At 48.7% G+C, this 14,189-nt stretch overlaps 1 protein-coding gene across 2 annotated transcripts; it reads left to right on the top strand.

Moving 5' to 3' along the window:
* Window positions 1-92: 92 nt before the first annotated feature.
* Window positions 93-14,089, top strand: RETREG2 (reticulophagy regulator family member 2). Of its 2 annotated transcripts, none has more exons than XM_015635025.2 (9): window positions 93-404; window positions 2,599-2,705; window positions 7,380-7,410; window positions 8,126-8,261; window positions 9,607-9,691; window positions 10,464-10,601; window positions 10,928-11,022; window positions 11,900-12,038; window positions 12,742-14,089. In XM_015635025.2, exons 1-9 carry the CDS (start codon window positions 190-192, stop codon window positions 13,464-13,466), a joined length of 1,671 nt encoding a protein of 556 aa, XP_015490511.1. In that variant the 5' UTR covers window positions 93-189; the 3' UTR covers window positions 13,467-14,089. The 2 variants fall into 2 exon arrangements, with proteins under 2 accessions (XP_015490511.1, XP_033371942.1); XM_033516051.1 differs by having other exon boundaries at window positions 11,903-12,038; window positions 12,742-13,466.
* The last annotated feature ends 100 nt before the right edge of the window (window positions 14,090-14,189 follow it).

Genomic DNA, 14,189 nt, shown 5'->3' with positions numbered 1-14,189 from the left:
GGCGCGGGGGCGCGGCCGCTCCCCGCCCCTCCCGCCGCCGGGCGCACGCGCGGCCGGTGTCACCCGGTTCTCCCCCCTGTCCCTCCCCGGGCGCACGCGCGCGGCGGCAGCGGCCGCCGGTCCCTCAGGCGGTGCCGCCCGCCCGGGCCGGTGACAGCGGCACCTCCGCCCTCTCCCCCCCCCGCAGCCATGGCGAGCGGCCGCGCCGAGGAGGCGGCGGCGGCGGCGGCGGCCGAGGAGGAGGAGGAAGAGGCGGCGGCGGCAGCAGCGGCGCGTCTGGCGGCGGCGCTGCGGCAGCGGCTGCGGGGCTGGGAGGCGGCGCTGGCGACGGCGCAGCGGCTGCTGGTGTGGGAGAGGCCGCTGCACAGCCTGGTCACCGCGGCCGCGCTCGGCGGGGCCCTCTGGTGAGCTGGGGCGGGAAGGGGGACCGGGGGCCGTCGGTGCCGCCCGTCCGGCTCGTACCCGTGCCCGCAGCGTGCGACGGCTTTGGGGCCCGCGGCGATGTCCCGGGGTGCCGGCGGTGTGTGTTCCCGCAGCCGCACCGCCGTGGGATATGCACAGCCGGGAGTAGCCGCGCTGTTTTCCTCTGACAGGCATAAACAGGCCCCTCCCTGAGGGGAGAAAGTGCCAGGAGGATTTGCCTTGTCCCGCGATAATAAAATGCAGATGGGCCCAACTGGAGCCTCGCCCAGGCACGCTTCTGCTTAATTTTTGCATCCGTGTTTTTATCAGTTCGTTTCACTCGGTGACTGCGGTCAGAGAGCTCCACGGCCTCCTGCATCGGCAGCTGCCCTGGGGCATTTTATTTAAGCCCTTCTGCTTGGTAATCTTTCCCGGAAGGTGCTGATTTTTCACTCGGTTTTGGCGCGACAGCATTCCCCCTTTTCCGTTTTCCCTTCCCTGCCTCTCCGGCAGGGCAGCAGCATGAAGAGATGGGAGTGTGAGTGGCAGAGCCCAGCTGTGGATGGGAATGAAAAACATCTTGTTTGTTTGTAGAAACAGTGAGTCAGTTTTACTGATGAAAATGCTCTCAGCCAGTGGTCTTCCCAGTAGGAAAGGTCGGAAGTGGCCTGGGAAAGACTTAAATTGCAGATAAAATAGGAAGGGGTAGATTGTGGAGTCAGAGGAGGGAAAAGTAAGTGACCAAGGTCTTTGAAGTCTCTCTGATGAGGCAGCTTATGTTCTCTTCCCTCATCCGTATGATTATCAGAAGTGTACGTGGTAGCCAGATACATAAACTTTTGGACCACTCTACCAGCTGAGAAGTGTGAGAGCAGAGCTATGAAGTGAGAAGGAGGAGAGAGGTGTAGGTGGTAGGGGAGATGACAGGGGTGGTAGACAATGACAGCCCAGGGAGTATGCATGAAAAGGTCGAGGAGAGCAAAGAGTGCCTAGAATATGGGACAGCAGAGAGAGATTTAAATACCACAGAGGAGGAAAAATCATTTAGGGTCCTATGGAGGATTCAGCCAGCATCTTTTAACTGCAATACATAAATGAGACAGAATAGGAGATTCTTCCAGAGATGATGTGTTAAGCTACAGAATTGCTGTTCAATGGGAAGGAGTACAAATGTTGTTTAGCTCGTTAAAAGTCCTGTGAGCCCATGGAAAGTGCAGCTTTTGTTCTGTGCTGCCCAGTGAGCCACATTTCACTTCCAGTTCTTTACCTGTGACTTGGTTGGAACCCCTCCCTGCTCTGCACTGTGAGATTCTCTGACTCCAGTCGTCGGTGTATTTGTCATTAGTTACTGGGAAATAATCACTGAAGAGGAGGGTAAAAAAGCAAAACTGCTCCTCCTTTCTTGAAAGGAATGTTCATTAAAGAGGTGAATGTATTTCCTTGGTATTTTTTTTCTGGAGTGACTTGGAAGCAGCTCCCCTGAGCTAGAGAAAGGGATGAATGCAGATAGCCACTGCTGGCATAGGTGGCACCCTGGCACATTTGCTGTCAAATATCTGTGGAGTGGGGAGATAAACTCTTTGAGTGGCATTGCACAGCTGTGTGTGAGTAGTATTGTGTGAGCTGGCAAGTGGCTTGTGCCAGTGTGTGGATGTGGGGTATGAAAGGTTTTATGATAAAGTCAAGTGAGCAATGAAACCATTTAAGTGCTAGCTAGGCTCTGGTGAAACAGGGAGAGCTTTGTGATAAGAGAAGGGGCATCTAGAATGGCAAGCTGAATTACCTGCATGTAAGGCTGGACTTTGCCGTGACAAATGGGATGTAGGTTTTCTGCAAACACACTGAGTCTCAAACAGTTTTCTGCTACAGCAGTTTGTCTTTGTTATCTAGAACCTCCACCCTGAGGCTTTGGAGAGACTTGTACAAGTGAGCATTAGCTTTGTTTTGCAACTGAGGGAGGAGCTCAGAAGCAGGGGAGGAAAGCACTGGGAGATGGCCGGGAGTCAGCTGTCTGGTGGTGGGCAAAAGCACCATTTGAGAACGTGTTGTGGTGTAGGTAGGTGTCTGTAGAGTACAATGCTTGCTACAGTGGCCCATAGCACCTGGGTATTTATGCTTTGAGCTACATCTATTTGCTCATCAAGAGCCATAATTTGCTGTCTTTTCCCCGTCTAACAATTTCTGTTTCATTTCTAGGTTGTTTTCCTCCACCTCCCTGAGACCCCTCTTTCTCCTCAGCATGTCCCTTCTTGGCATCCTTTTGTTGGAGAAGTGGAAACCCAGGTTCCTGTTTGATTTCTCAGGTATGTGAAGATTAGCACTGTAGATAGTGACATAGTTCTAGTGTTACCAGCTGCTGGGCTATGCATTTGGCTCTCTCAGCAGCCATGTAAGCCCCGCTCCTACTTAAACTGTGGTCCAGGTACTGGTGCTGCCTCTTACCTGTTTGTGTCAGAGGATCAGGATGTATCCTAATTGCTGGGAAAATTGCTCCCAGTGCTGAGAAATTCTGGCAGTGGCTAATTTTGAGAGTTACTGAAGGGGCCCAGCTAGCTTACTAGGGAAGCTAGTGACCAGGATGATGTGTTTCTGCTGTGTCCTTTCTCTCCTGAAAATGTGGCAAAAAGATCATTCCAAGTCTGAGCACTTAGGGCCAGCTGAGCTGAGGGAAGGAAAGGAGGGGATGGAAGAGTATTGGTTTTAGTTAAGTTAAATGAGAGCCACTTTTTGTGGCAGGTAGCAGAGTGGATGATGAGGTCTGACTGCAGCAACAATTAGGGTATTGTACCTGTACTGAACAGCATCTGATCTCCAGCTAATCAGCGATCACCTGTCTTATCTTTCCCATCTATTGAAGGGTCTGTGCCAACATTAGACACGAAAGCAGCAAGAGGAATAGCCTCATAAAGATGATAGACATGGATTGACTGCTGTCTGCTTTGAGTGCCTCCTTCTTTAGAGTTTATTAAATGACGGAACCCAGACCTGCCTACTGCATCTAGTGCTACTGTTCAAAGGCAGCTCAGGGCTCTCCATCCCTGCCTCTCTACTCTAGGGAGAGTTTCTGAATGAAAGCCTCTCTATATGTGTATTTGTAAGGTGCCCTTTATTTGACCTAAAAGGGTACTGACTTAAAGGGTGCTTTCAGAGAAATCCTGATAAGATTAGGTATGTTATAGATGTAGTCTTGAAACTGTTTGCTTTGTGTGGTTCAGGTAACCAGGCAGTTAAACTGGACTGGCCAATTTAATTTCCTGCTTATTCACATTGCTTTTTTAAGGGAATACTTTAAAGCCAACCCAAACCACCTCGCTTGAAACGTGTCCAGAAAAGCAAAAGCCTGGTGTCCAGTACAGAATGGTGACATTGAGGCAGGTGGGGGTGGAATCATTCCACCTAGTACTTGGCCTGTAAAAGTTGTGTTGTCATAGAAGAAATAGGAAATTCATACTGAAATCAATTTATATGATGCAGAGCCATGAAGAATGAAAAAGAAAAGCAAACTAAACAGCAACACCAGGGATTAGGTTCATGCTATGCCATCAGGTCTGCTAGAAGTCAGTGCACATCCCACTGCACCTCTCCTCAGTGGTCTTCACATATTTCATACCTTCCTGCTTTTCTGCTGCAGAGAACAGGGACACCTTTCTGATGTGCCTGTTTAGGTCACAGCCCTGATCTTGACATGATCCACTGGACTGTGTTTCCTTTGCTTCCATGAGGAAGGAGTGGTGCTCTGCATTCCTGAGGGGCCTCCCATTGAATTGGTACTCCTGAACACTTAGGGGTTCTTGTTTGGCTCCCACTTCCTGCTGAAGCAGAGCTGTGCTTTTTTGGCTTACTTCCTTAATGCTTCCTGTTGGCTTTTTCTGGAGTTCTGAGGGATGGGTCAGTAACATACCTTCAAGAGTCAGCACGTGCATACACAAACCTCAGCTTGTGACAGTTGTGTATGTCTCAGATGACTGCTTATAAGATGACTTCTGAAGGAATGCTAAAACCTTGGCATGTATTTTGCAATTCCACACTGTGATTAGGGTCATGCTAACGGCATCAAGATGTGCAACTTTTCTAGGCCCTTTCAGACAGGTCCAAATATTTACAGCTCCCATGCAGGGTATTTTCTCAATATATACATGGAGTTCCACTTAAATACTATTTAAGGACTTAGGGTGCATCTCCAGTTTCACCTGACATGATTATCAAGTAGGGATGCTTTGGTAGCATCACTGTTTGGCAGCTGTGTTTTGGTCACTGCAGGAGAGTGCAGTGTGGAAGAGCTCTAGGAGGAGTTGTGTTGCAATTGAATGCTAGTAGTCCTTAAAAAAGGGCCCCTGCCTTCTAGCTAAAGTTTACACACAGATGAACAATGTCTCTCAGAGAAGCATTGAAAACCTATAAGAGCCAAGGAATCCATCAGGAATATTTTGTCAGTACCAATATGTAACCTAAACTCCTGCAGGCTGTCTGATCTCTCAGAAGAATCTGTTGTGTGTCAAGTGATTTGTATTAATCCACAGTCCAGTGTGAAATGCTGACAGAAAGATTTCAGCCAGTTATTGATAATCTGAGGCCAGCTCTGGGTGTCCTGCTTGCCAACTTAGTTATACTGGTGCTTAACGGTATTTCAGCACAGATTGGAGTTATGCCTTAACTAAGGGACCATTTCCTGTTGGAAATGCTCTAGGTTTTTTGGGATTGGGCTGTTCCTACAACTGGTCTGAGATTCCAGTGCTTTGAGATGGCCAGTAGGCAGACTGCTCTACTACAGGAAGCAACATACTGTTGATCCTAAAAACAGCTTGTGTTTTGCCATATAGCTGAAATCACGTGAAGACCCTGCAGCCTGCAGAAATGTTCTGCTCCCCAAAGTGTCTCTGAAACCTTCAGGATCAACTGAGAATTGTTTCACTCCCTCTGCTGGTGTATTTTGGATGGCTTGGATGACTGCAGCCAGTCGAAGAGGAGTGGGGTTCCTGTGCTATCCCACTTGCTGTGTTGCTGGCACATCTGTCCAGCAGAGGTGGCAAGCATCCCAGCTCCTCATTTGTTACACTGTACAACTGGTGTAGCCGGCTCTCAAAGACTGGCCAGTGCCAGATGTAATGTATTTGGTGATTTAGCGCAGGTAATAGATGAGGCTTAGAGATAGAGCTGGATTTCTGTGTGCTGCGATTAAGCAGCTTTAGATTCCTGAGCACAATAACAAAACACAGCAATGGTGGTTGCAGGAGGGAAGCGGCTGCCCTGTGAGGATGGAGCTGCATCCATAATATTCACACTGCAGCCCAAGCTCCCTCTGTGAGCTGCCCTAGCCGCCATGCCAAATGCTCGTGGGCAGAGGAGCAAATGGGCAGCCCAGTCTGAGAGCAGTTGACTCCTCTTGTCAGGCCTGATTACTGGAAATCTGGGTCACGCTCTCAAAGAATCGCCTCCTCCCTGGGTGGTTGGCCTCCTGCTCCAGCGCACTGAGCCGGCTGGTGCAGTGCCTGCAGCGGGAGGAGGAGTCTGGCAGACTTGGCCCAACATCCTGTGTCTTGGGAGAAGGTGGCAGGGCTGCTACAAGCAGTTGGTCTCTTTTGTGGCTTGGGCTGGGTGGAGTTTGAAGTCTCGCTGGGTATTGCAGTGATGGTTATTCACATCTTCAGTGCATTTCCCTGAGGGAGTCACTGCCACTCTTGGGCTTTGTTCCTGGCTGGTGACTCCAGGGAGGATTCAAACCCCTTCTTCCACACGTTGCGTTTCTTTAGCCCATTTCTAACTATAAGCCTGGTCTCCAAGATTAAACTCTCCTCCTTTATTTTAGTTCTATTGACATAGTAGACATGCAGTGTGGGGGACAGGGTGAGGGTTATAACTTCATGCACCAAGTTTGCTGCTTGTCAGACAGCATCAAAAATGTATCAGTCCCTGCCAGATCTAGGACAGTGGGTGGACTGGTACAGGAGGGTAGACCTCAATGAGCTACCACAGCATGAACAGGGCATTGTGAAACACAGGAGACTTACAAAGACTGTGTTAATAAAAGAGCTTTGGTTGAGCCCCGTACATCCTGAGACTCTAGTCAGCTTGCCATGATGTGTATCCAAATATGTGAGCAACCAGGCTCATGAATTTCAGTTGTCGTAGAAATTTTATTTCCTCAGTGTATCTAAAAGCAGAGCATAATCATACATGACCTCTGCTATTGAAACAACACTCCTCTCTTCAGTACTGCATGAGCTAAGTCCCTGTTTGATCATCACTGGATTCAGTGCAGAGAGAAATGGGACAGCCTTTCCCATGTCCTTATCCAGAGTGATGGACTTCAGGAGTATAGTTATATCTGCCTGGCACAAAAGGCTGTCGGGGGCATAAAAGAGCCCTAAAATTAGAAAATTATGCACAAGACTGCTATTTGTTACTTAACAAAGAGAGGTTGGAGACAGCAGGGACATCTCTGGTATTTGTACATAGCATCCTGCCAAGGACTGGGCTGTTCAGTGAGAAATGCAGCTCAGACTTCCTGGTGCCATGTTTAGCTCCAAGATGGAAGCTGAAGCTTTGCCCAGCTTCAAAGCTGTGCTGGCAGCCCCCTTTGAATGACAAGTGCTGGCACCCACTGTGGGAATGGCACTGTACAGACATGTGGGACACCAGCAAAACCTGCATGATCCCTGGAGCAGAGAGCTCCAAGTAAGCACCAGGATACACCTCAGATATGAGTGCCCTGCTGTGTGTGTGTTGAGTTGCAAGGTGTGCTAGGGTGCCCAGACACCAGTGCTCCGCTGCTCCAAGTCTCTAGGAACACTTCACTAAAGCCTTTGCAGCTCAGGCTCCAAGCCAGTGATTCCTGCTTGCATGAGAGTACAAAGAAGGTCCCTAGGGTGCATCCCTAGCTAAGGATGATACATCTCCAGCTCTGCTCTGTTCAACTGGTAAAAATGTCAGGTTGTATTTTTCACTTGGCTGACTAATCTGCTGTGTTCTCTCTACAGCACAGCCATCAGAGGAGCCAGGAGGAGAGAGGTAAGCTCACAGATGTGTTCCATGGGGAGAGTGGGGAAGCCTTAATTTAGTATGGTGATCTCACCTGTCCTTTTTTCTGTTGTCAATAAACTGCATGGCTCCTGGTGTGAAACATGCTAGTGACTTCTGCATTGGTAGCTGCTTATCAGCTCAGGAGCTGCAGTTTGAGACTCTGGGGAAAGCTAGTATTCTTTCAGTTGCAGTAAAGCTCAAGTATTTCTGATGTTAGGAGCTCTTTGGTTTCTTACCTGGATCTGTCCTGAACTATTTTAAGAGTCCTCCAGAGAAAAGGAGATCACTGAGACTGACTTCCACAGGCTGAACATGCTCTCTCTAGTGGCATGGCTTGCATCCTTGGCTGTGGTTATAGGTCTGAGCACCACATTCTGTCTACCTTGGACTTGGTGCTAGAGGAGTTCCACCTCCAGTGCTTCTGTCTGTGTGGCTTTGAGTAAACTGCTTTGCATCTTGGGCTTGTGGCATGGGGATTCTGTGGCATGGTATCTGCTGCTGCTTTGCTCAGGTGTCTTGACTTTCTTCCTAGTTGAAGGGAAAAACTGTCTCCAAATCAAGAATCTTCTGTAGTTCAGTTGAAAATGTAGTCAGTATTGTCAAGCCTTTGGTAGGGAACTCTGCTTCCTGGTGCAGCTGTTCCTCTCCCCCAGGAAAACAGACCATGTTCAAAGATTGTCTTCTTGCTCTTGTCTGTCTCTAGTGAGGGGGTGACTTCAGGGGCACAACCTCACCTGCTCAGTGTCCCTGAGCTGTGCCACTGTCTGGCAGAGAGCTGGGTCACCTTCAGGCTGTACCTGCAGGAACTGCTACAGTACAAGAGGCAAAATCCTGCCAAGGTAAGCTGGAGATACCTACTCTTCTGTGCAGGGGCTTTTATTTCCGTTACTAGTGCCTTAAGAGATGGAAGAATGTAAATTCAATATTTTTACAATTGCTATCTCTGTCCAATATTTGCTGTTCATTCCTTGCAGATTCTGTGCCATGGGAAGTTTAAATAATGAGTAATTGACTTCCAGTATTTGTAAACTGGAGTTGAATTTAACCCCTCCTATGAATGGCTTGCTGTATACTTGATTTCATTTCTTAGTGTGCAAAGGGAAGCTCTTAGATTGGGACTGGGGAGAAAAAATGGGAAGTCTACAGTCTCTGGCCCTTTCATGAGTTCCATTCTTAAGCTGGTCCTATTTCATTAGCCAAGATTGTTGCTAGCAAAGTCCAAACGCAGTGCTGTTTCTGAGTGCATGGAAACTTGTCATTAAACATGTCCTAATGGCTGTGATGTATGTTCTTTGAAAAGGATTTGTAGACAGGAACTGCCTTAGCATCATAAAAAGTAGGACAGACCAACCACTAGGATTGTGTCAGTCTTCCTGGTGTTCAGTGTGCCAAAAGGAGTAGGTTTCTAACACTGCTTATTACTCATTTTCTGTCCCAGCCACAGGGAGTAGAAGACCAGGTCTGAATATGCCCATAAAAAATTAATTAATTGTGAGCAAAACCCATAGAGAAACCCTAGCTTTTGTAGACGGTCTCTGTTATGAATTAAACTCTTAATTGCAGGATATAGTCCATATCTGAACCCATGCCCTGGTTTGCAGATTGTCTAGTCTCACTTTCCCCCCCCTCCAACTCCCTGTCCCCAGGAGAATGTAAGACAAGCAATCAGGGCTGCACCATTATACTTCACCTTTTCGAGAGGAGAAAGGTCCTAATCTGATGGGAGCATGGGCTCTGCTAATGCTTCTGCCAGCTGGTTTATGGCACAGCAGTGGTACAGCGTTTGGTGACTCTGTAGAAGATTCCTGTCTCTGTCAGGACAGTACAGTTTTTTGCTGAAGTGCTGAGCTCTACAGAGAGATGTACAAGTGGCACTTTGCAATATCCCATCATATCCTCAAGGAATGTAATTTACTTTATAAAGAACTGATAAAGTTTTTATTTGTTTTATTGGGGTGTTGGGTTACCTTGGTCATCCTGCGCTTGAACCTCTAATGCTTACAGCTTAACCCAGCCGAGCTGTCTGAGTTGTGACTGTCAGCACCTGAATGTACTTGGTGCAGAGCTGGCTGACTGACTTGGTTAGGACCATCTCTCATGTTGCGCTAAATGGGTTTCTGGCATGGGTTGCATAGATGTATCTCTGCCTCTTGTCATTCTGTTTGTTCCTCTCTCTTCCTTCAGTTCTGCATGAGTGTCTGTTCAGGCTGCCTGATTCTGGCTGTAGTTGGACACTATGTTCCAGGCATAATGATCTCCTACATCATTTGTGAGTATAAGCAGTGCTCTTGTCTGACTTAAGCTGAGACATGACATAACTGTGCTGTTGATAGGCTGGTAAAAGCAGATTTGTAGTTTTCTCAAGCGGATCTGCGCTAGATGATGGATCAATTTACAGGGAATGTATTTCAGGAAGTCTCTGTAAGCGCATGCTTGCAGTATGACTGCAAAGGCAGGAGAGGGAGCCGTGACTAAAACATTGGTGCCCTCTGTTCCCCACTGCTGAGGCTATGCTGGCCGAGGCTCCAGGAAAGTAGGAAGTTACAGTCTCTCAGTTCCTAACGTGGGCAAATCCATATTGAGAGTGTTGTTAACAAAGCTGCATGTTGGGTAAACAGACCTTTTTCACTGCATCACGAGTCCCTAATAACTCTGTTCTAGTGCTCTGCTATGAGTGCATCAACACATGAGCTCTATGCACCTACCTGTATAAAGTTTTGGTAATAATTAGTTTTAATTCTCATTTAAGCTCATTTCAGGGCTTCTGTTGCATGTTGGGTCTAGGGTGCGGTGGCTGAAGAGAAGGGCTTATGCTTCATCTTAACATAAATCTATATGCTAAGATCTGGCAGTAACACCTGGTTAATCAAACAGCTCTGCAATGAGTAAGAAGAGCCATGGATGAGGATTTTTAGGCAGTCAGATGAGAAAGCACATGCCTTTGAGATGTGTTTCCCGTGAAGACTTTCTCAGTGGCACCACAGGAAGAGTTGGGTTATGCTTGATCTGTCTCTCACACTCCCTGCATTCCACATCCACAGTGCTCAGCATTCTGCTCTGGCCTCTGGTGGTCTACCATGAGCTGATCCAGAGGATGTATACACGTTTGGAGCCTGTCCTGATGAAACTGGACTACAGTATGAAGGCAGAGACACTGCACCACAAGCATGAGAAGAAGAGTAAGGAACCACCTTTTAGCTTTTTTTTGATGCTGCATTCCTAGGGTGGAGCAGTAGCAAAAGGACAATAGGAGACCGTGTCTGCCAAAACTGTGTGGTGATAGGCTGCAGAGGAGCAGGGGAAGAGAGCTGGAAACGTAAGGGTTATGCAGAGAGCAACTGTGCTCTCCCGGGTGATCCTGAGAACAGTACACGAGAGCGACAGATTATGCTTCTCTCCAGGAACCCTGTGCACATTCACAGGGGAAGTAGGGGAAAGTAATGTAAGAAAGTAAGGCAGAAAATTCCTTCAGTGTCATGTAAAGCCTTTCTTCTCTTTCTCACAGAGAGACAAGGGAAGAGTGAGCCTGCAGCAGGTGATGAGCCAACAGCAGAGACGGAGAGTGAGAGCGAAGCAGAGTTGTCAGGCTTCTCCCCAGTGGTAAGAGCACAAAGAGTTTAGCAAAAGACAGTCCCTCCTCTCTGGTCTGTAGCAGCTTGAGAGCCAGGGGGTAGTCTGGTTACAGCAACAGTGATAACACACAGCAGAGCAATAAATCACTTCTTTGCAGAATTCTAAGGGGAGAAGTGAATGTGTTTGATGGAGGCCATCGTCTCTCATCTGGGTATTGCCACAGAGCTGGTGACGCCATAGCAGGGCAGGGCCAGCCATGCCCCAGCCTTCTGCTGACCTCAGAGTTACTTTGATGGTTATGCTTCATGCTCAGAGAATGTGAGTGTCTCCTGAAGAAATGAACTCCTCTGCTGTAATGTGCAGGGGCTCCTCAAAACCGGAAAAGGGAGTTTGAACAGCTCTGGTGACTCTTGCACAGTTCTCTGCTTTCAGATTGCGTGTGACCTTTCTATATTTTTGACCACAGAAACAAGCCAAGCAGCAGCTCTGGGCATGTAGCTGAGCTGTGAGGTGGGAAGCTTGTTTCCAAAGGAATGTGGATATTTAAACCACTGCTATTTGTAGAAGGCTTTGTTGTGCTCTCTGTGAATGCAAGAGGAAAGGGGTGTTCTCCTTGGTAATCCCATGAGAGGAAGAAGGATCAAAGCCTTCTTAGACTCCTACAGTCTCATCCCGTCTTGTGCTGCCTCTTTTGTGTTCTTCACTGAGAGCAGGCAAACCTTCGGGCAGTGGTTTATTGCAGGAAAGCCAGAGAGCTGAGACTGCCCTTCCCTCCAGTGTAGGGAGCACTTTGCCCGCATACTGTCCCTTCAGCAAGGACTTCTACCTGGAAGGTGTGGAGGTGCCCATAGGCAGCACGGGTACTTTGACACACAGGAATTTGTCTCTCTGCCTTCATCCCATGCAGGTGGATGTGAAGAAAACTGCCCTAGCACTGTCAATCACAGATTCTGAGCTCTCTGATGAGGAGGCTTCTATCCTGGAGAGTGGGGGCTTTTCTGTTTCAAGGGCTACCACCCCACAACTGACGGACGTTTCTGAAGGTACATGATGGGACGCCTTGCTGCCCCCTTATCCTCAGTGTTTTGGCCCAGAACAATGGGTCTTACAAATGGGAAGACAGGGAGAGAACCTAGCTATTTGCATGGGAAGTGCTTTGAAAGGAGGAAGGAAAAGCAGTGCAGCATGCCCTGACTTCATGGCTGATCATAAGCTGGTCCTGAGTGGACATCAGCCTCTAATTACTGCTCCACAAAGCAATGCCGTCTTGTGACTCCAGCAAGGGAGCAAGGGCACCCACAACGTCCCACAGAAATAATTGAATAGGATAGTCACGTACCCATATATGATGGTGGGTGAAGCAGGCCAGACTTACTAGCTCAGAGAAGGACTGGTTGGTGGTGAGGAACATGGAAGTAACCACTCAGTGGTCACTTGGGTGTCTGGGAAGGAGCAGGCAAGTGATGTAAGCACAATTTCCCTGACCTTGGGAATTTTAATGGGGAGCTCTAAATGCAGAGGGCATGAGCTGGAAGTGCTCTGTGAGCACAGAACACATAGAACAGGATCACAAAAGAAATATTCTGTGTAAATCATGCCACTGGCAGAAGGGAACTGTAGCCCTCTTCCTGCTGTGCTCCAAAGATGGGGAAGGTACCTGAAAGTCAGCTGTGGTGTGTCAGCTGGGGGAAGGTGGGTGGAAGGTCAGGGCGAGGGAACCTGTACCTTAATGCTGGTGCCTTTCAGACCTGGATCAGCAGAGCCTGCACAGTGAGCCAGAGGAGTCATTTTCCAAGGACCTGGCAGAGTTTCCATCCGTGGAAGAATATCATTCCAGAGACCTGGGACCACAGAGTGATGAAGACGCATTTGATGTGCCTCTGGGTCCTGAGCTTGCCCATGCTGCCTGTGAGCTGCACTCAGCAGATAAAGAGGCCACAGACTCTGACCTCTCAATCCTTCGCCTCACGTCTCCTCTCCATTTTGTAAATACGCACTTCAATGGGAGTGGGCAAGTGGCAGGAGGCAACGCAGAGCCAAAGACTGTCCCTGCCCCAGGCCTGGGCATCTGCATTAACACGCTGAGCGAGGAGATCGTCACCACTGCTATCACCACAGCGGTGCAGAACACCCTCTCTGCCCTCCTGCGCTCCTCAGAGGCCAGTGAGGGACCTCCCCTCTCCGAGTTCCTCCCCACGGAGCCTGAAGAGAAACTGAGCTTCCAAGCACATCTGTCAGAGAGCGAAGTGGTGGAGACAGAGACAGAAGCTTCTCCGGAGGACGAGGAGGAAGCAGATGACTTTGAGCTACTGGATCAGGGGGAGTTGGAGCAAATGGATGTAGAGCTGGGTTTTGGTGAGGAGCAGGAGGCACAAGAGTCTGCTCCATCTCCTTCCTCTCCCATGCTTGCTGAGCTGCCAAAGCAAGGAGATGAGGAGGAGGCAGTGATGACAGCAGCATCTATGTCTTAGGTCTTACCTGTGCTCCCCCTTTTCCTCTATCATCACTGGAAAGAAGGAAAAACTCACACAGTGAACGTGCAGTGGGTTTTTAGATGTTTGTGTTGACTGGGATGGAAATGCATCAGTGTTAATGTGCTGTGTATGAATCCTTTCCATCCTTCTAGAGCTTGCCTTCACTGGCTGAGCAGGAGGCCCTGCAGCTGGGGAGGAGCTGGCTTCTAGAAGCCTTATGCCACAATTGAAACACCAACCCCAGCGAACGCTTCCTAGTAATGGTGCAGTATTTCGGTCTGTCTTCTGTTTGTCTTTTGTTTTGCACGCTGAGTACCGAGCTAGCTGTAGCTGCTGCTAATACCCACATCCCCAGTAGGACATATGCAATCTTATTTTATTGGGTTTTTAAATGGCTAAAAGTGTAAATAATTTTATCTTTCATTGGTTTTGTCTGGGGGGAGGGATGGGGTGCACAGTCAAATGTGTCTCTCAGGGGTGAGCAAAGGGAATGGGGTCTTTGGAGCAGAGGGTAGCACTAAGGGGACAAGGGCAGACGGGTGTTGTGCAAAGAGACCTGCAGACTGTTACTGTCTTTTCTGTCACTGCTGGAACAGGGTGTTGGGCGATACCCACTTTTATTCCCTTGCCTCATTTGAGTTCTCTTACTGGGTGGCTGTGGAGTTGGCTTTTTTGCAGTCAATGAAATTCACTCCTGGCCCTGTTCAGTACTCCAGTTTC

Source organism: Parus major, chromosome 7 (assembly GCF_001522545.3).
Source record: "Parus major isolate Abel chromosome 7, Parus_major1.1, whole genome shotgun sequence".
Classification (NCBI taxonomy): domain Eukaryota; kingdom Metazoa; phylum Chordata; class Aves; order Passeriformes; family Paridae; genus Parus; species Parus major.
This window is presented reverse-complemented; position numbering and strand designations above follow the sequence as displayed.